The following is a 21,114-nucleotide window of genomic DNA, read 5'->3' as shown; positions in this document are numbered from 1 at the left end:
TGCTTAGGATACTGCTGTGCTAAGGCATTTCACATAATTAACACCATGATCTCCTCCTATGGCCATGCATCACTCTATCTGCCTCCTCCAACTTGTTGGGACTGAGGCTTTTAGTTTTCTGAGGAACTTTTGTTCTCCATCTGTAAAACAGTTCCTAGACTGGGGTTCCTACAGACTTTGCCTACACAAAAAGCATTAATAGTTACCACTGCTCTTGGAAAACATCACAGCTATGACTATATATCAAGCCTTTACCTCCAAAGGCTGCTAGCAGATGCAGCCCTAAGATACACAGATATTTGGCTGGTTTCATATGTTGAAGTCCTAAGGCCTTTTTCCCCTTATATTTTGCAGTGTATGTGGTCCGAGGCATACGAAAGTATTACATATCCATGTTGCAAACAGGTAAAGCGTGATTACCAAAAAAGAGTCAGAGACCTGGACAGCAACTTTGTGCTTAATCTTAATAAAGGCTAGATTACAGATCCTCTCATCTACTTGCTTGACTCCTTCAATGCCAAAGATATAACTTACTTTTATGCCACTGAATGTTATTATTTGCTGTCAACCTGGAATTCCACTCCGACCACTCCAAAAACACTGTCATATTAAAAAAAGCTTGGTGGTTTTTTGTTTTGCTTTTACTTATTTATTCTTCTTTGTTATTTTGAAAACTTACTGAATACTATTTAAAAAAACTTAACAGTATCTTACCACCTCCAGGCAGTCCATGATCTTGGTTAATTTATCTTCAGGTAAGTTTTTCAGCAGAGACACACTTCCAGAAAACAGAAATGCAAAATAAAAAAACCCCAAAGTAGTTATCATTAACACTTTTCTCATGATCTCTTGTCATCTATAGAATTTGTACAACCACATTTTATAACTAGCTAAACTGGTGGCGCTATACAAAACAGATAATATACAACTAAATCTTAATTTGGAAGGTTCAAGCATTCTCATTTTGTTTTTTAGATAAACAGAACTCGCACAACTTACAACTTAGAAATGTGGCAAACGTTGGCCAGTTTGTAAATCAACTTTGTATTTCAGCAGGGGAATAAACTGTAGCAGGCACATGGACTAATTTCAAAATTCAGTCATACAGAATTCACTAATTGCAAAACCAAGACATTATGGTAATCCAATAATATATTTTCAAATGTACTGCAGAGACTGCAAAATCAGACAAAGGTAACAACTTCAGTACTACTTGGACAACTATTAAAACAGAATTCAACTACAGTGATGACTTAGTGAACTTGCTGGTAAGAATAAAAAAACTTCCCTTCCTGAGCACTCGGACTTGTAAAAGTTAGGAAATCACAGAGCTCTCTAGCTACTCAGGCTCAGCAAAGAAGTATTTATAGAAATCAAAGATGGAGATGGATGCAAAAATACACAAGACATTCTATTCATGGCCAGGCTTGAGATCTCGATTTGAAGCCATAACAGAATGGTCATTCTTTGTTAAAGAAAGAAAATATGAAATCAGCTAATTATGGTTTGGAACCTCTAATTTGACCTTCTTCCTAAGGAAAAGCACTGTACAACTCTCAGTGTTCCCTGCAGGAGAGAGAATTATACGACTCTTTGCAGATTTCCTAGTAATTTGTGTTGGAATTAGTTCATAAATTAAGAGAGACGTGCAGTTCTCATATTCAAGTCTCCAAGGGATGAGCAATATTCCTTAATCTACTCCAGCAGCAAATTAATTTCTAGTTGGAGGATTTATTTAACTCTATTTATTTAATATATTGCTTTAACTTCTAGCCATGTAACCTTCCTACACATTTGTTCCTTTACTTAAAATCATTCAAGCACCTATTGCTGTTTCCTAATGTAATACAGGAGAAAAACAATCAAAATGAGAAAAATTATTTTGTGAATCCTAAAAAAATCAAGAGAGGTAAATATTCAGGTTTTTGAGGCCCTTTGCATTAAGAGCGCCTCTTTCTCTCTCTGTTTATAAGACAGGTGCAGTATTGTTGTGCACCTTATGAAGTAGCCCAAACCAGTATTAGAAATAGAAATGCATTACATTTACCTTCTAAGGAAGTTTCTGTATTGCTCTTGTCTTGTTTGTGCTGTGACTCTCATGATATTTTGAAACACTTCTCTGTCCAGTGCCCATGTTTTAACATTGGTGATTGCTTTAAGAAAACGAAAACCAACAACAAAATAAATGTTTCCGAATAATTTGATGGAAGATATTACAGTATCAGGTCATGGTACAAGACAGACTAGCTCCTTCAAAATGCCGAAGGCCAAATTTTAAAATATCTAGCACCTACTGCAATCAGACTTCTAAAAGAATTCAGCTCCCAGTTAAACAATGCTTACTAAAGTAAGGCATAGATTTCCAAATGGTTCCTCCACGGAGCACTTTCCATGCAACTCCACAGGCTGAGTAACCTTGAAAACCTAACCATTTACTATGAGCACAAACAGGGCTGAACACTTGTGAAGATCTACTCCTAATCACAGACAGTCATTGCAGTCATTGCACTCAAAAGCTGCAAGGTAATCTGCAAAGGAGCTGATTTGAAAGAAACAAAAACTTGGCTGAAGTTTTTCAAAACTTTCAAACTCACCTCATAAGGTAAATGTTGAATACTATGGCTTGGATTGATCTCTAATTCAGATTACATGCAAATGTTTGTGAGATAAGCAATAAGATAGACATAACAGAGGTCAAGAAATACATTCCATCTCATTTAATCCTGTGATCCTCACACAGTTTTCCTCCAATTTAGCCATTTTATAAGGGGTTATCAAAACATTGATGATTATCTTTGAAAAGGTAATAAAAATATTAATACAGATGCATAAGATCCAGCATCAAAGATGCAAACCACTAAGCGGCCTCTGTGTGCAATCATTGACACAACAGAACACACTGCACTTTTTATTTAAGTAAAATAAGGTGATTCTATTTAATTTAATCTCTTTTAAAAGATGCTACACCATATTCAGCAGTTTTCCTTCTGTCATAAGAAGGAGCAAAACTGTTTTCTCTGGGATAAAGGAAAGCTACAGAAAAAATTAAATTGATTTCCTCAATTTATCATAAACATAAAATCATTTTTACAGGAAAGAAAAATGCCAGGTTTAAAATGATGCACAGTCATCAGTACTTAACCCTGATATACACATATGCTCTTAACTGCCATTTATCAAAATAGCTCAAAAAATATTTTTGGATGCTGGAAGGGAGAGCAAAGGTATTGCTTTGTTTTTGGTTTTCTCCTAAATAACATCTTTCAGTTTACTTTGCATGAAGAAAATATGGCAAGTATCTAAGCTATCGCGAATGCATTTCCTGTATCTTGCACCTTAACTAAATAAAGCAATTATATAGCTAGAAAAAAGCCTTTAATCTCAAAGATGAGATAGAGAAGGGAGAAATTCAGAAACATAGGAGTAAATGATGTTCCCAGTTTCAAACACAGCTACTGCATGTAAAGATGCTGCTGGGTAGCAGCAGCCGTTGAAATGATGTCTGGCTAAAGTCCTTCACTTGTCAGTTTTCAAAGACTGCAGGTAAAGGGTGTCACTAGATCCAGCATCAAGAAAGGGTTTTCACATATGTATTTACTAGTCATGCTCAGTTATGGCATTGTACTGCTCTTCCTCCACAAGAAGAAACACAGGAAAGCTATTAGGGACAGGCAGGTTTCTGCAGTGATTTTAAATATTCAAACATCCTTTCTTGTCCATAATTGGACAATTCTTGTCCTACCTCAAAACCAATTAATGTTAACAAAGGTCTAAAGCAGCATGACATCTTACTATGCAGAAACACTACTTTATAATGCTAATACTATACAGCAGGCAAAAAAGAAAAATAGGGAACGTATTCAAGTAGAACAGTGTGCTAGTAAGAAAAATAATCACATTATTGATGCTGTTCTGTTTATCAGGCAGCAACAAAAACAGATTACATGTAATAACTTCCATCTGCACAGCCAGCAATGATTAAGTGCTTAAACTGGGTGCAGAAAGAAAGAACAGAAGCTTTTAAAGCGAACAACTTCTTGTTTTATTCCATGTGCTCCTTTTTAAATCAACATGAACTCTTCATACTTACTGGCGGTTCAAAGTTCCTGCAGATTTAGACAAGAACAGAAATTAGCCTTCAAACACAAGTAATATTTATGGAATGGTGGAGAGTGGAAAAATTATTAATTTAATCATATTTGGTCACTTACTGGTGTGTCACAGAATAATTATGGCAGGTTGGAAAAGGAATCAAGGGGTACTTAATGGATGAATACCCAGTCTTATGCAGGAAGAGGGATATTTGTATCAGAGTAACACTTAACAGCTCCATCCTCGTCAGCCGGTAAACACAAAGCAAGAGCCAGCATTTGCCTCAGAGAAGCAGCACGTCTCACCTAGAAGTTTCATCTCTCCCACTACCACATTCAAGATCGAATTCAAATCTCCTGAGTGCCAGTTGCAAATGCCAGGTGCAAATGGGTCTTGGCAAGACTCAGTAACTTAATGATACAGAACCGAAAGAAGTACAAAAGCAACTAATTCCTACATATTTTATTTCCTCTTGAATTAGGCTTTATCTGCTCCGTTAAAAATGCCATGGTTCTAATATCTTTTCAAACTCACTGTAATTTCAGCCTCAGGGTTGCATTTGACAGAAGAATATAAGAGCCAAAGACCATCGCTGCTACTAAATCATTCAACATTAAAACATAATCCTTCCTTAGCAGTTAGTTTGGTACAGATCTGGCTAACCAGCATACTTTGGAGATGCCTAATTGTTTATCAAAGGTCAGGCTAGAGATGGAATTATATTCATGGCATAGTATTATTAGAGTTCCCAAGCAGAAAGAACACAAGGAAGAAAAGGTGAGCTTACTGTAGATAATCAGGACATGCAGACATCTATTAAATGAAAACTTCAAAGAAAACCTGGATATAACAGGAACGTACATACTTTTCTTTTTGAGCAACGTTGTTATAATAAATCTTAAGTACCTTTCACAGAGGCTGTCCGTGTGCAGTTGTATAGAATGGCTAGTTCACCAAATGCTGTCCACACAGGTATTGAGGAGAGTAGTTTATTCTGCTGAAAGACTTCCAGACTGCCCTCTGTCAAAAATCATCAGAATAATAGGTATTAAAACTGAGCTCAACTGCACAGAGTGAAGGGAAAACAAATCAATATATTTCTGGCTTTGCCACTCCCTGGAACACAGGAATGGGAGCAACGATGCAAACAGTGCTTTGAAACACATGTAAAAACCAGTAGAGATTTTTTTTTTTTTTTTTAAATGTATTGCTAATCTACAAATCTGCTCTGGAAGGGAGGGAAAGCTGAGAGAAACTTTTCAACACTAAGAAGGCCATGGAAAAGGGCCATTCTAAATCCTGATGGGATAAACCTTTGCTACAACAAAACAGTCAGTACTGGTTCAGATAGCCTAGTGTGGTGTAGACAAACAAGTCTTAAAATAGTGATCACAGGAGAAATTACTCATGAGGTTTGTCTGTTCATACACGTGCATGTCTATGTATGTGCAGAATGCAAATGAAAGAGCAGAAAAATGAAAAGCACATTAAATCTTCCTTTAAGAAATTGTCCTTGAGCCTTACTACAAACCTAGCAAAAGCCAAAGAAAGTCCAAATTTCTTCATAGGTTACGGCCCAAAAAAACCTTCCCTTAAACGTGTTCTGAAAGTTTGGCCCTCTTCTCTCCAAGACACCCACTGACTCCTCAAAAAAGGTCTAATGTGCCAGAAAAATTTCCAGGCGCACAACTTCTTCCTCATATTTCATCTCTTTTTCAAAATGTTATAATTCTGTCTAGCAAGAATATGACTACCCCATTACAAATTCTACCTCCTCTTTCTCCCTGCACCACCTGTTATCCCAGCACAGCTACCATCAATTTTTCAAACTAACCCATCCATATGAAGTCAGAGGACAGAAGATGTGCTTTCCAACATATATAAGCTCCTGGCTTAAATATTCCTGCCTCAACATAACATACTCCTTACAGCATGAATTCTAATTCATATGAGCCTCTGGGCCTTCTAGTGGTCCAGAATTGATGAACTATGCAAATTAATCACAAATACTGATTTTTTTTTTTTATGGTGAGATGATGAGAGTATTGCTGCTAGGAGGAACTTTCAGGTGTTAAACTTGGGCTCCACTATGGCTGATCTGTAACTTGAGATTTGAGTATAAGCATCGTAGCACTCAGCACAGACGACTGCAGTGAGATTACTTCAGACCTGTTGGCATTATTTTAGGAAAGACTTCTTATCCTAAAGTTTGTTTTTTGTTTTGTTGTTTGCTTTTTTCCCAGCAAAACCAGGCAGCTGTTTTTAAAAAAAACTCTAAGCTTTGAGAACACAAACTCAGACCTCATCTCTCAATTTCCCATACATAGAAAACTGGTATAAGCTCTCATGAATGTTGAAAAGTAAGCTTATTTCAGAAGTTGCTTCACTATTGAGCAGTTTTCTGTATTATAAGTTATATCTGCTCTTCCTTTGGAGAAGAAAGGGTTGGCTATACCTACAACAGAAAGGATTTGCTGGCCTCTAGGCTTTCAGAAATGAAAGAGGTCACGAAATAGCATTAAATCAAGGTTCAAGTTTCTAAGGCGCTTTTGTTGCTCTCAATTTGTTTCATAAAAGTCACAAGTAAAACTTGCATTGCCCTCAGCAGGGCCAGCATAAATGATTTAAGAGCATAAACATCATCATTGTGGTTTCCTGCAGACTTCTAAATTACTTTCCTGTTTCTTGCACTTGTGTGTTGTACAAGTAAGCAGTATTCACCTTTGAGCACAAAAATGTGATTGCCCGGCTCTCCCTGTCTGATGACGAAGCTCCCTTGCTGGAAAGTCCTTTCATACATACATTCCACCATATCTTGGATCTGGTGAGGCTCCAGTCTCTTCAAGAACTGATTTTTACTCAGGGCATCCGTGATAAGCTGCTTCTCACTGGTTTCAAACAAAAAAAAAAAGTTTGAAAGAACCAGCATGGTTGGGGTATATTATTCACCAGGCATTCATCTCCTCTAAAGATGCTTCCTCTCATTTCTAACACTCATATGATGAGTACCACTGACAAATGTTACAATGCTTGCAATCAATATGCATCCCATCAGCTGTGCCTGGCCTCTCTCTTCCTGTGTGGCCCTGCCTGCAGAAAGCATCAAGTTAGATGTAAAAAGGCTCCCAGTAGAAGACACGCGCCCCAGAAAGTTTTGCACTATTTCTCACCATATTCTTTCCCCATTGCACGACTAAGGTATATAACCTTGCTTATCTGAAGGAAAGAAACGTGAAAGGTACATCTTCACATACCACTGCCTGTACAGGAATAGCAACTTGTTATAAAATCAGGTCCACTTTTCTAACATTCTAATACATTTCTTCTAATATCCAGCAAAAACATAACACTGATGACAGTAATAAGGTTAAAGTCAACACTGATGGTGCTAAGACGTCATCAGGAGTTTCTCCTTTGTGGTGAGGAAAGATGCAAGGAAAGAAAAGTATGCAAAAACATGATTAACAGGTGCTGCTGTTTCTTAGGAGAATGTTAGAAGACATTGGTGGTTGGAAAAATGAAGCAAGTTGTAAACGAATGTGACTAAAAAAATGACTAGAGAGAACTTCCCTTGCACCTGCAAAATAACATTGATCCTGTGGCATTCCCTGTTCATAGCTACTAAGCAAATTTATGATCATGACACAATCGCAAGGTCAGCTTGCAAAGTACCTGTTGAACATTGTCCCAAAATTCACAAAATAAGTCCAGGATCCAGGAGAGGTGTGTGTGGAGGTGGAGGGTTAGTGCTGATCCCTCCTGTACTGCTCTTTGCCCTCCATCCACCTCCCCGCAAAACTCTTCCTACCTCTGCTGTGCCCACTTCCTTTGCACAGATGACAACAAAGGGCATAAATGCTCCTACTGTAATACGTAATCTGTCTCGAGTAAAGTAATCTTATCTTGTATGTATATAGAGGATTACAAAAGGACAGCTGATCACTTCAGGATGTTCTGAAGGCCGGTATATCTGGTGCATCTTGAAGGAGGATGCAAACAGACAGTAGTTAATCAACATTACTTAGATAACTTTGAAACAGACTCAGAAGTATTGTGGAGTTAAGTTGTCCTTTAAATGAACTGTGTCATTAGAATACTTAGAATCACACCCACAAACCTAGAAGCCCCTTACAGAAGCCCCTTCCTCTCTGAGCATGCACGGCAGAAAAAGGAAACTCTGTACCTTTAAATGAAACCAAAGACTACTGGGACCAATAAGAATCTTGAAAGATTACATGTAAACAGTATTGTCCTGACAACGAATGGTCAAACAGTATAAAATGTCCACCGTGTGTTAATCAGGTGTGCTAGCTTTATGCAATTACCACCTAGCACCCATCTTTGTGCAAACATGAAATAAATATCTTGGCTCTGTGTGTGAGATTGGATTATTGCACACCAGGTAAAAGAACCCCGATTTTGGGACAACACTACCTGAGTAAAAATCCTGTAGTAGTCGGCTCATGTGGGATGCCAAATATACTCTGTCTCTTTAACAACAACCAGACATGAGAGAATCTTCCCAAAGCAGGCCCTTTCCTCTACTGCTTTTATGAATTTTTAGGGTATAATCAGAAGTAAAAATATAACACAAGGGCTTGTGGATATAGGTATGCAGCCATTAATGCTGACCTCTTTTCTTTCTGAAGTTCAGCCTTCAGGGAAATAAACTTATATTATATTGCACTTTGGTGATGCTATAGCAAACTACACCCATCCCGAGCTGTTTTGTTGAAAAGTCTTTGGAAAAGCTTTAGGGTATCCGTAAAAGTCAGAAAAAAGGCAGGTAAAGTTGGCACATCAGTGGTCAAGGACTAGCCTGTCAGGGCCCTGAGGGCAGTAACAGGCCTTAACTACCCTGATCAGCCTCACTTGGGACCACCACCCATGCATCCTCTGCCCATTGTCTTGCATACTCTATTTAAGCTCAGGTCTGGGCATTCATTTCTTGCCTGAGATATGTTATAGAAATAATTGATTTTGGTTTTGTCTTCTGGATGGATATTGGCCCGATATTCTAAGTACTTTGTTTCTGTCTCTTGGTTAGAGCTTGCATCTGATTGATCTCTTCTTCTGTGGGACTCCTGGTGGACCCTGTTATCACCACCCTGCTCTGCCTACTCTGTCCAGACCTTGTGGGATGGTGCCCTGGTTAGTGAGGGCATTGTCTGTGTTCTAGTCACCACAGGTTCACTTACTCTTGTGGAGCAACCTTATTCTTGCTGCTCCCTGAGACAGAGCCTCTGCATTGTTTCCTGCAGTAGTAGATACATATAAATGGGTGAACTGTAAAGACAAGAACAGTCTATTTGAGCTGCTGGTGGAAGAGCCCAGTGGTTGGATTTTAAGAAGAAGAAAATGTGGAAAAATCAACACTGGATGAATCCACTAATAATGACTAACTGAGACAAAGCTGGCTATACATACATACCGGGCAATCTATGAGTTCTGATTGACTTGTGTATGTTCTGGATCAAGGGCTTCCTATAAAGCAGTGCCTTGAATCCATGCCAGAAATGAATGCAATTAAACAACTGCTGCACTGATGGAGCTTTTATGGACCTACAGAGTAGTCTTCCTTTACTGCTGAAGTGAAAGATAAATTCTGCCTTTAAGTCCCCATGTTCCTAATGAGCATGTGTAAGGAACCCACATAACAAAATAAACACCCTAACAGCTTTCTGAGGCATTTAAGGCCCACTCTTGCTTGTATTCATAAAACAATGCAACGTTATCATCAAGACTAGGTTATGTGGGAAAATCTCCTGATGAAAATCCAGGAATGAACAATCAGTTAAGGCAAGTAAGTAGACTTACAATGTTACTAGCCATATAATGACTGAAAATAAGTAAAAGTAATGAGATGAGGCAAGAAAAATAAGTAGCTATGGTGAGGATTGTGTTTAGAAATAGAGATCATATTTTAGCTTCTGCTGAAAGCAACAGGGTTATAATATAATATATCTTCTATAATATAAGAATATAAGCTCTAACTTTGTTTTCTGCTAAAACCAACCTTGCTTATTTAATTCACCCTGGCCTGCATCGTGCATACGATACTGCAGTAAATACAGTAATGGCTCATAAACTGATACTCAACATGAGCACTAAAGCTTCCAGAACTACACAATAGGAGACTATGCTGTTTTCAGAAAGTGCAGTTGGCCACAGAGCAAAGGATGCATGAGTATCATAACCATGGCTCAGGCTCTTGAATCAGTTGCTCATTTCATGGGCATCCAGCACAGTATCTATCTAACAGTTTTCTCTCTGTTGTCTTCCTCAGCTTCTCTTATACCTGTTCCACTTTTGAGAACTGCTGCTGGAAATAACCAGATGTCCTGAAAGGACAAAAGACATTTCATCCTGTACTCGTGCCAGTCACTGTCCTGATGAATACTACTAAAAGGCTAAAGAGGGGGTGCACAGCTCCACACAACTGTTCTGGTGTTGAGATATTTCTTGGTCCCACTGCTAGCAGAACTTTTCTTCACCACCTGGGGCCAGCTTTGCCATAGCATCCTTTTCCAGGCTTTGTTCCCCTCCCTGCTGTTAGCTCTTGTGGAAATGTTCCCCATACCCCTTTCAATACATTCCCAGTCAACCCCTAGAAATAGCACTTGACACTCTAAGAAGGGCTTTTTGTGAGCAGGATTGGGAATTTATTCCCATCATAAAATAGATGTCATCTCACAGGTACAAGGGTACACATATACTTTGCAGAGCAATGCTTTCTCTTAATATACCTTTCTGCTACTAATGAGAGATTTTTGGTTATTTGCTGGCATTGACTGGTAAAAGACATCAATGTCAAGTGTCAAGATAGCTCTTCCCCAACCACTAATGGGTGATAACAGAACTGGGTCATGATCCTGAGCCCGTAATGGGAAGGGACTTGATAGAGACAGCTTAAATGCTGCTGATGGTGATAGCATGCTCTGGAAGGACTCAGAAAAATGGAGAACCAAGTCCTACAGATATTGAGACACCTAGATTCTTAGCATTGCAAAGGATAAGAGATTAAAAAATTTTCCACTTGAAAGACTTGTTTGAGAGATCTGCTTTCATATACCATGTTCAAACTCTAAAATCTTCAGGCCTTAGTTAAATTTTCAATGCTCAAACTCCCATTAAGGAAAAACTCGTGTTTTTGGAAACTGAGATGGGTTTATCCAACAAGCTCAAGAGATGAAATATATACATGAGAAAACATCCACTCATATGGGATCGATCAAGAACCATTGAAAGCTTCTAAAACTTTCATTAATATCATTCATGCTGAGATACTCCAAAGAAAAGTATGGCACTTAAAACTCTGCTAAATGAATAGCATAAAATTGTGCCATTTGTTTTACAAATGTTTCTAAAAGGGACTGGTAACACTCTGGACTCAATGCAAATTCAAGAACATAGCATGGAGCTTCCCTTCCTTCTCAAATAGCTCCTTTCACAACTGCGTAGCAACACTGTGCAATTGTCTTATGCAGAAGTGGGGCTGCATTAAGTCCTCTCTCTGTAAAGGGGAGGCAGCTACTTATATCAGCAACTCTAAACACTTCTATAGACACTGTTAGGCTAAAGGATCAGTATTTTTTAATTACAGCAGACAGAATTCTGTAGACAGTGAAGGTTAGACTTTATCCTTACATGTGTGTCAACTGTCTGATTTTGACCTACGACAGTATTTACAGCCCAGGTAAGGAAACCAAATGTTTGTACCTTCCAGCATTTGGTTGTCTGAATAGCAAGGTGATGGTGGCTTGAACAAGTGCATGTGTATCACAGGCTTATCTAACTGAGAGGCATAGTAGTGCTATGTCTAAAACAGTTTTGTGGTGGTTTTTTGCATCTGTTTGCTTCCAAAGTATTTGGAAGATCAAATGAGACTTTGGCCACTATTGCATCAAAAGATATATCTGCCCCCACCCCAGAAGTCTGAGCAAGATCTTTCACTGTTACTTGATTTGTTGGAGAAAGCATAAATTCTTCCCTCTGTGACTATATTGTATGTTGGTTTATAAAATATATTTTCTATAAGGGTAATTTAAAAAAGCATTCTGGCCAGGTCTAAGAGTTGTCACAGAGCAGCATCTAATGTTAAGCTGGCTGTGGCAGGAAAAAAATGTTAATTTGCAAATGACAAATACTTTGGGTATGATCTTCAAGATTTTTTAAATTGATTATGCCACAGGAATTGAGGTTTCATTAGTATCTTGTATATGTATTAGCTCAAGTCACCCATACTTGCTGTATTGTAGTCCAAGATGTCTAGTCTTTCAAAGCCTACGATATTTGAACAAAGTCACTTTGATCACTGCAAAGCACATGACAAGTATCCATTAATAAGACAGATTTAAGTTTCAGAACCTTAGCCAAAGGTTCAAAGACATGAACTCTTGGAGATGGTCTAAACTGTATATAAAACCAAAACTAGTCTGACCTGTCTTTTGCATGACTACTTAGGCTAAAAAGAACATTAATACAAAGCATCACTAAAAAAACCCCGACAACAACAACAAAAAATCCCACCTGCTGTAATGCCAATAACACAAGACCATATTCCACTATTTAATTTTCTTCCTGACTACTGGACCATGCTCTTGGACCTGCTCTGACTCCCATGAAAGATGTTTACATGAGCTCTTTAGTCAGTTAAAACTCATACATTTATGTTAAATTAATATTTTAGTATTAAAAGTTGAAGATTTGCTTGCATGTCCAAAATTGTTTTTACCTAGTTTTGCACTGAAGCTTGAGGAGCAACTTCTTTTTTTTGTAAACACATGGCAAACTCTCTAGTGCTAATTGCTCTGGCCAAGTTGATACACTTGTAGCACTAGATAAACAAACAAATGATGAGTTCCACTTCACTCTAAAATTACTTACTCTAAGGACAATAATTAGCAGACAAATCCAAGTTTAATGGCCATCGTGAAAGACAAGAATTTAAATGAAAATTCAAGAATGTGCAAGTACTGAAGAGAAGAAAACAAAGGTACAAAAGAATCATAGAAAGACGGGGGGGGGGGGGGGGGGGGGGGGGGGGGGGGCGGCGGCGGCGGCGATGGTGTGCTCTTACTGCCAGTGCAGTGCATACTTAAGCAGTCAGTTGTTTCCAGAGGACTAAATATCAGAATAAATTTAGGAATGGTGTGTTCTAAATTGTTATGAATCTATGGGAGCCTCAGCAGTAACAATGACAATCTCTGAACCAGATTGTAAGAGATGAAAGGAAGAGAACTGCTCCTTTATCCTGTTATGGTACGCTGAATCTTTTAGAAAGACAAGAAAACAGATGGCACACAACAAAAAAGAAAATCTTTTTAAAAGTGCTGAGCCACTGAATCAAGAAGGAATATTTCTAGCTCTGTTTCTGTTGCATGATCAGCATTACATTTAGATTACTTAAGCTGCAATATTTGTTTTTGTTCTGAACGACAAAGTCTGTGCTGCACTTAGCTAATCAACTGGGTCTTCTCTTTGCTTCACTCAGTGCTGTTACAATTCTGTCTCTGAAAGTACCCTAGAAAACCGTCTGGTGCACTGCAGTGCAAGGATCATGCCAAGGAGAAGACAGGTAATTACAAATAGAACACTCCTAAAACAAACAATTGTTTAAACTGCCCAGGTACTTGTAATAAAATGTTAATACAGTTCCCTTGCTCTGGAAAAACACTGCTAGCTGAAGATATCAGCTCCTTATGGTGACTCAGGAAGCCTTTCTGATTCACAAGTGTCATGGTTTAACCCCAGCCAGCAACTAAGCACCACGCAGCCACTTGCTCACTCCTCCCTGGTGGGATGGGGGAGACAATCAGAAGAGTAAAAGTGAGAAAACTCATGGGTTGAGATAAAGACAGTTTAATAGGTAAAGCAAAACAAGGAATTCATTCTCTACTTCCCATTGGCAGGCAGATGTTCAGCCATCTCTAGGAAAGCAGGGATCCATCACACGTAATGGTTAGTTGGGAAGACAAAAAGCCATTGCTCCAAACATCCCCCCCTTCCTTCTTCTTCCCCCCAGCTTTATATGCTGGGCATGACGTCATATGGTATGGAATATCCCTTTGGTCAGTTGGGGTCAGCTGTCCCAGCTGTGTCCCCTCCCAGCTTCTTGTGCACCCCCAGCCTACTCGCTGGTGGGGTGGGGTGAGAAGCAGAAAAGGCCTTGACTCTGTGTAAGCACTGCTCAGCAATAATGAGAACATCCCTGTATTATCAACACTGTTTTCAGCACAAATCCAAAACATAGCCCCATACTAGCTACTATGAAGAAAATTAACTCTGTCCCAGCCAAAACCAGCACAACAAGACAGCCTCTAATGTGCAATGCTGGACATGATGGATGAGAAATCAAGTCTGATAACTCTCAGGTCTACTACAGTACAGACTCAAATGCACCATGAATTCTTAACAGAATAATAAAGCTCCCCACAAATCTGAGGCATTTAAGCTGCTGGCTGAAATCCAGATAGATTCTGGCTACCACCATGTTAAAACAGATACTCAGGTTATGTCTATACTGCAATGTAAAAGAGGGTCTAAGGTATGTTTAAGGATACCAGTCTGATACCTCTGTCCACAAGGTCAGCTGCAACCACGGATATTTCTGGCTCTTGCAGAGGCTAGAAATATAATTGGATTCAAAGAGGAACAAGTAAAATTAGGTTCCTATACCAAGACTGTCAGAAGCTGGAGGGCAGGAGGAAGCTGCTAAGAGGATAATCACACCATACAAAACATTTCATTATATTTTGCACCAGACTGAGTTGAAAGTGGGCTGACAAACTTTGTACACAGCTCAGAATCAGTGTCCATATTGCATTTGGGAGAGCTGAGCTGGGGCCACCTGCTCCTTCCCAAGCCATCCATGCTATAGGAATAAGAATCTGAACCCATATGAAGGCATCCAGCCTTCTGCTCATCAGTGCTCTAGAGTATAGCTTCAGCTGCAAGCACTAGGCAAACCTAGACCTGGGAAAAGGCTTAGGTTCTGCTTAGCTGGCAGTAAAGATAAATCCCAAAGCGACTATAAGAGTCTCCTCAACTAAAATACAGAGGCTACCCACCAGTCTTCATCTGAAGTCTGGGGGGGACAGATGATTCTTGGTTAAAGTTACATACAAACTCAACCAGCATCTAACTACCACAGTGACAAAGCCTATATAAAAAAGATGGATATTTTAATCTTGATTTATCATGAGGAGAGGATATCATTGTGATAAAAGTAATATCTTTGTAACACAAGTATATAATCCCCCTGAAATGAGCTCACCTGGAATCCTTTTGGACTCTTGCTTTTTCAAAGGAAAACTTAGCTTGCCTGTTCAAATCATACAGCCGCGTTGTTGGCTCTGCAGATACACCTTCCTTGGCTCCTCTCCTCCTACTGGCAGAGACTGGAATCCTTGAAGCCACTTTAAGTGGAGAAGGCTGAAGAGAGTGCTCTCTTTGAGTGCTAACAACATCCTGCAGCTTGTTCAACTGTATACACTTGCTATGAAGTTCCTTGGTGAGTTCTGCTATGACCTTAGTCTGCATAGCCAGCTGTTCCTGAAGCTCAGCAACACGACTTTGACCCTCTTGCAACATTTCATCTTTTCTCTTCAGCTCCTTTTCAAGTTCAAGCACCCTGCTGCAAAGAACATCAGCTTGCCCATTGATCACATTGATGCCTAGACCTGGGTCCTTCAAAAACTTATGGTTGCCAGAACAGCTAATAGAGAGATTTACTACATGTCTATCTGGCCGCCTCAGATGCTTGGGTTTCACTGATCCATTCCCCATTTTGTCCAGAGACCTAGGTGAGAAAATAAATTTGCATTTTTATTTCATTTCTCAACAAGAACAAAAAAAAAAAAAAAATCATGGAATGGTAAGTAATGAATTTAGCATTTAACAGGCAGCTGAACTTGAGATATACAACTATAGTAAACATAGTTGATTGCTTTCGTCCTTTCCAGTCCTGAAAGTCAGAGGAGTAAAGGGCAAAGAGAAGAGGTAGGTAGGTTGGTGGATACAAAGCAAAAGATCTGATGGCTACCACTTCTTTTTTGTGAGTTGAAGGAGAGATGTGTAAACTCTTATCAGCCTAACGAGGACAAAACAAACAGCAGGAAGGAGAAAAGCTTGCACTCTACTGCTGAAGCAAGAAAATTGTTAGAAGCAAAAAAAAAAAAAGTTGGGTCATTTCCCCACTGAGGAATAATTATTGAGTACACAGACTAATTTAACCAGTGGGTGCATATCTGCCTGGCATAAAGGATATGTGATTACTAAGCATATGTGTTAATAATAATTTTTTAAAAAAACTTTAAGGGTTATGACCATAAAAGAACAGTCATACTGATCAGAACAGGAGTCTGGCTAGCTTGGAAACTGTCTCCAACCATGGCTGTAAGGAGATGCCCAGGAAAGGGTATCAACAGGATGAGCATATAGGACGCTTGACTGAAATACTATCTGAAATTTCAGATTTCCTGAGCCTGAATTTCCTTTATTTAATCCTCAACAGATCTCTAATCCTAGTACTTGTCTCATTTCCCTTCTAACCCCTGTAAACTTCACATCTGCAGACCCTGGCAGGACCCTAGCAAGGAGTTGCACAGGTCTGCTTCTTGCGTAAAGAACTACCTCCTTTTATTTGTTTCTTCCAGTACAAAACCAGGGATATCGAAGTTAGGAAAAGCCAGTTTCAGAAAGACTTATCTCTATGAACCTTTTCTGTACTGTTTTGTAAATTTCTGTCCTACCTCTCCGCCTGAACATATGCCTGAATTCTTTCCCAGAATGACAAGTCCTGGCTTACTCAGTCCTTCCTCATACAGATACCACTCCAAAAGTTTGACCAACCTTGCTGTCTTTTGCTGATGACAAATTCAGGGCAGCACAGAGTTAGACCTAATTTACTCCTACAAAGAGCAGGCAGCTGGCACTGTTTCTACAGCTCTCTTAATCATTTAAAACTGCCTCACATTTGTTACATGTAACAGTAGCTACTGCTGTCAAGGAACAATTAATTACCTTTTATGGGGAATTACCCCTTTCCATTGTCTGCTCATGAAAAGTGAGCAGGAAAAAAAAAGAGCTTGGACTCCTGTCAGAACATCTATACTCCAAGCACTTGCTGCAACCAGCAGCCTTCAATAGATTTGCAGTGACCCACCTTCTTCCCTGGACACTACCTTTGGCATATTTTATTGTATCATTTTAAGAAGAGCAAGGAAGAAGTGCCTGCTGCTTAGGTCAGACTGTATTAAATGCACAAGTTGAGGGGGGAGAAAACTAACGCGTTGCTTTTGGGAGTCTAGTGTTCAACAATCACTAACCCACTGTACCCCAGAACTAGTCTTGGGGAGCAATGCTTGCCTATAAATCCCAGTTGTAGGCCACAACAGTGCCAGGTTACAGTTGGGTTTAGTTCAAGCCTATGAAGACCTCCACCAGGAGAGAAGGAATGAGCTTAGGGCTATATTGTCTGGGCCTTAGCACCACACAAAGCTTTTCCCAAAACCCCTCTTCAGGCTCTTGATGAATCCTGTTCAATCGTATCCTGCTATTGCAGAAGACCACGGCAAAGGAAATACCTGCCTTAGATGAAATAGAAAATTGTTTCCTTGTACTCTGATTTTTGCCTCATCAATAAGCTATTTTAATAAGTTTTATAAACATACTGGTGCACCAACCACGCAATCATGCTGTTATTGTGATCAGTCATCAGTAGGCCCAAAGTAGCTGTTGGTCTGCCTCATGCATGAAGTACAGCTTTTTCAGGTTGAACCCCAAGTTATGTGGCTTAAGCTAATCTCTTCTACCATTTCATTGGAACCAGGTAAGAACATGCCCCTGACAAGATACACTGATCAGACAACATGAAATAAATTGGGAAGCTTCAGCAATTTGCTTTTACTGACTAGTATAACCATACTTCTAACAGATGCACAATTCTATTCTGGTTTGCAGCCTTCAATGGGTTAGAATTGAAATACTTGACAAGGTAGCTCACATTGGAAATCTAGTTTTCCTTAAAACAGTCTTTCTTCTCAACTCTGTCTTGCTTATTGTGGCTTTGCATAATATTTTTCTTTTGCCCCAATTTCCTGGATGCATTTTGACAGCTGGTGCTTCAGCTCGATAATAGGCTAGTATGTCAGAAATAAAGGTAAATCTGTACTGCACAGGAGAATTTAAACAAATTGCACATCAAGGTGCCAAATCAAATAACTCTGAAGAGGGACCTATGCGTTACTGCATATGGCTTAACCAAAGATCCCAGCTCAGCATGTAACCATATTTAAAAAAAACCAAAATAACAAAACAACAACCAACCTAAACTAAATGTTACAATAAAATGGAGTAAAAATGGAGATTACAGGAAATATGTCATCACACAGAACACGGTGGTAGCTTCTGCTACTAAATGCGGTGGCAGTCACCTAATTTCAAAAAAAGGATATCACAAACATTTTAAAATTACCTTTACAAGATGATAGGGTGACTGCCCCAGGGCACAGAAAAAACTAGTATTTAGATTGTATCCAGAAACAGAACAGGTTTACTGTATAAAGAGATGATGATTAAAGTTCATAATATAACAACTGCACTAGAGTGAAAACGTTAGGAACTTCTGTCTTCCCATTGTATATGCAAAATCAATCGTCAGTGTACAATGGAACAAGCAGTCGGATCTGACAGATCCCTGTTTCCACATGGTGCCCTTTATTGGCTACTAGTATAGAAAACTCACGGCCAAGTACATAGCAGGAATCAAGAAAAGACTGACAGGTAATTCAGCATTACAGTAGTTAATTCTAACAGAAAACTTAAAACCTTATGCCTCCAAGGTTTGACCAATCTTTACTCATAAGTAACGAGACAAAAAGCAAAAACAGAGCATGCTCTACGTTTACTACAGCAAAGCGATGTTGAGGTGGAGGTGATGGTACCTCACATGCTCTTTCGAGGGGTCTGCCACTGGCAGAGACGCGGTCAGGAGCCGGGCAGACTCAAAACTCGCTCAGGAGAGAAGAGGATGCCCCCGCCCGCCCACCCACCCAGCGCGGGCTGCTCAAGGGATTCAGTGCAAGTCGGCGCCGAGTGCCCGGGCTTCGCTCCTCAGAAACCGGGTCCACCCCAGGGCGGCGGGGTGCCGGTGCTGCCGGGCCAGCACCACCGCCGAGACCCTCGCCCTGCCGGAGCCCGGCGTCACCCCGGAGAGGCCGCAGCTCCTCCAGGCTCCCCGGCCGCCGCGGCGCGGTCCTGGCCTCCCCAGGTCCCCGCACGCACCCGCCGGCGCCGCCCGGTGCCTCCTCCTCGGTCCCGGTCCCGCGGGGCTGCCCTCACCTGCGCGCTCGGCTGGGTCCGGGGCCCTGAGACAGGACGGGGCCGGGCGGCGACAGGGACAGACTGATTCTCCCGCATTCGCTGCGGTGCGGCGGCAGCCGGAAACGCCGCTGCCCGCCTCGCTCGCTGCCCGTCACGGGCGGCTGGGTGGTGCGGAGGGAACGGGAGGGGGAGCGGCCGTGACGGTGCTCGCCCGTCCCTCTCTCAGCGGTGCGGGGGCTGCGGAGACGCTGGGCTGTCCCCCGCCCAGGGAGAGTCAGGGGCTTGCGGGGCGTGGGGAGCCGCCGGTGCGGTGTCCGGGCTCGGCAAGGAGGCAGATGCCCCGTCCCAGGCGGGCAGGGTCAGGAGCCGCAGGGACAAGCCGGGCTCCTCAGCCCGTTCCACTTCGCAGAGAGGTAAATGCAGGGACCAGCTCGGACCATGTTGACAAGCGTTTGTCCTACTTGCTTTGCCCTGCCCTTTGGAGAGGTCCTGGTGTGACTATGAGGCACACAGCTGAGCTGCAGCAGAGATCCTGCAGCCCTTGTTTTCTGAAACTGACCCCCAGGCACCACTGCATAGCCCTCCTGCAAGGCACCTTCTCATATCCCAGGGTCTGTCCTCACTTGGGCTGGAGCACCACAGCTGGCCTCAGAATAGAGCATTGCCTCTGTGTTCAACATTGACTCTTGGTAGAGTACAGGTTTTACAAGGGCTGTTCTCTCCTAGTACATATCTTTATGGTGATTCAAACCAGCTGTCTTCAAATTAAGGACTGTTAGACCCAAACAGCCTGCCAAACCATGAGTGAAAGGATTTTACAACAGCTGAAGAACTGCATGCACAACTCTGCTACTGGCGCTGTCAAGCAGACTTGGTCTAACCCCAACCTGTAGCCTCTAGGACACTGGCTCTCCAATTTTGTCCTCTACACTTACCCTCTCCTTTTGAGACTGTCTTTACATTCATCCCAAATTCTTTCTTGTCCCACTCACAAACTTAAAATTGCTGATCAAAAGTGCCAGCACTGGAGGAGAAATACCAAAGGAAGTCTCTAAAGTCTTTGCTGGTATCCCTCCTATGTGCAATTCCTGGCAGCCCCACTAGTGAAAAATCTCTACAAATGCATATCTATGAAATGTTCCAGGCAAATCCATCACATGCACCAACATCAGTTTGCCTACCTATAAATCCTCCTTTGGCTTCAACAGACCTCAGTGTTCAGCGTGGCTTCCACAATTGCTGCCCACAGCTGGGATGAAGCAGCTCACATAAACTCTTAACAGGACCAGCCTGAGAAGGGCTGTGCATTCTTTTACTTACAATGGAGTTCTCAATTACAAAAGACAAAATTATAAATAAATGTCGGCCACATACGTTTCACTGACTACTCAAAACCTCAAAACACAAATGTTATAGTGATCAGAGAAGCATGTGATGAGAAAACGTGTCCCAGCAACTGCTTACGCTCTGAAAGTGAGCTGCTCTGGGAAGCAGCAATTCAGTTGGATTCCCTGAGGCATGAGGCAGTCTATCAGCACCCTCTTTTCCTGTTGCAAAGGTCCATAAGAAATGCAGTCAGGAGTCTGGAGACTGCTCCCTAATTATGGTACACCAGGGCTGTATGGCATCTTGCTCTTTGTTGGTAAAGTGAAAAAGGTAATGGGTACCCCCAGTTTGCCTACCAGGAGCCTTCAGAAA

General features: G+C 41.0%; 1 protein-coding gene across 1 annotated transcript in view; it reads right to left on the bottom strand.

The window, feature by feature from the left end:
* The window catches only part of PRKG2 (protein kinase cGMP-dependent 2), a 34,627-nt gene extending 15,154 nt beyond the window's left edge, over positions 1 to 19,473 (bottom strand). The window contains exons 1-6 of the mRNA XM_050895687.1: positions 19,435 to 19,473; positions 15,368 to 15,892; positions 6,814 to 6,980; positions 4,999 to 5,112; positions 2,048 to 2,153; positions 715 to 778 (exon numbers count right to left, since the gene is read on the bottom strand). Coding sequence (XP_050751644.1) covers positions 715 to 778; positions 2,048 to 2,153; positions 4,999 to 5,112; positions 6,814 to 6,980; positions 15,368 to 15,879 — 963 coding nt within the window. The 5' untranslated portion in view covers positions 15,880 to 15,892; positions 19,435 to 19,473. The remainder of the gene's footprint in view (positions 1 to 714; positions 779 to 2,047; positions 2,154 to 4,998; positions 5,113 to 6,813; positions 6,981 to 15,367; positions 15,893 to 19,434) is intronic.
* Between the last annotated feature and the right edge of the window lie 1,641 nt (positions 19,474 to 21,114).

The sequence above is a fragment of the Gymnogyps californianus genome, chromosome 4 (assembly GCF_018139145.2).
Source record: "Gymnogyps californianus isolate 813 chromosome 4, ASM1813914v2, whole genome shotgun sequence".
Taxonomy (NCBI): Eukaryota; Metazoa; Chordata; class Aves; order Accipitriformes; family Cathartidae; genus Gymnogyps; species Gymnogyps californianus.
The sequence above is the reverse complement of the archived record's forward strand: the minus strand, read 5'-3'. Positions and strand labels throughout refer to the sequence as shown.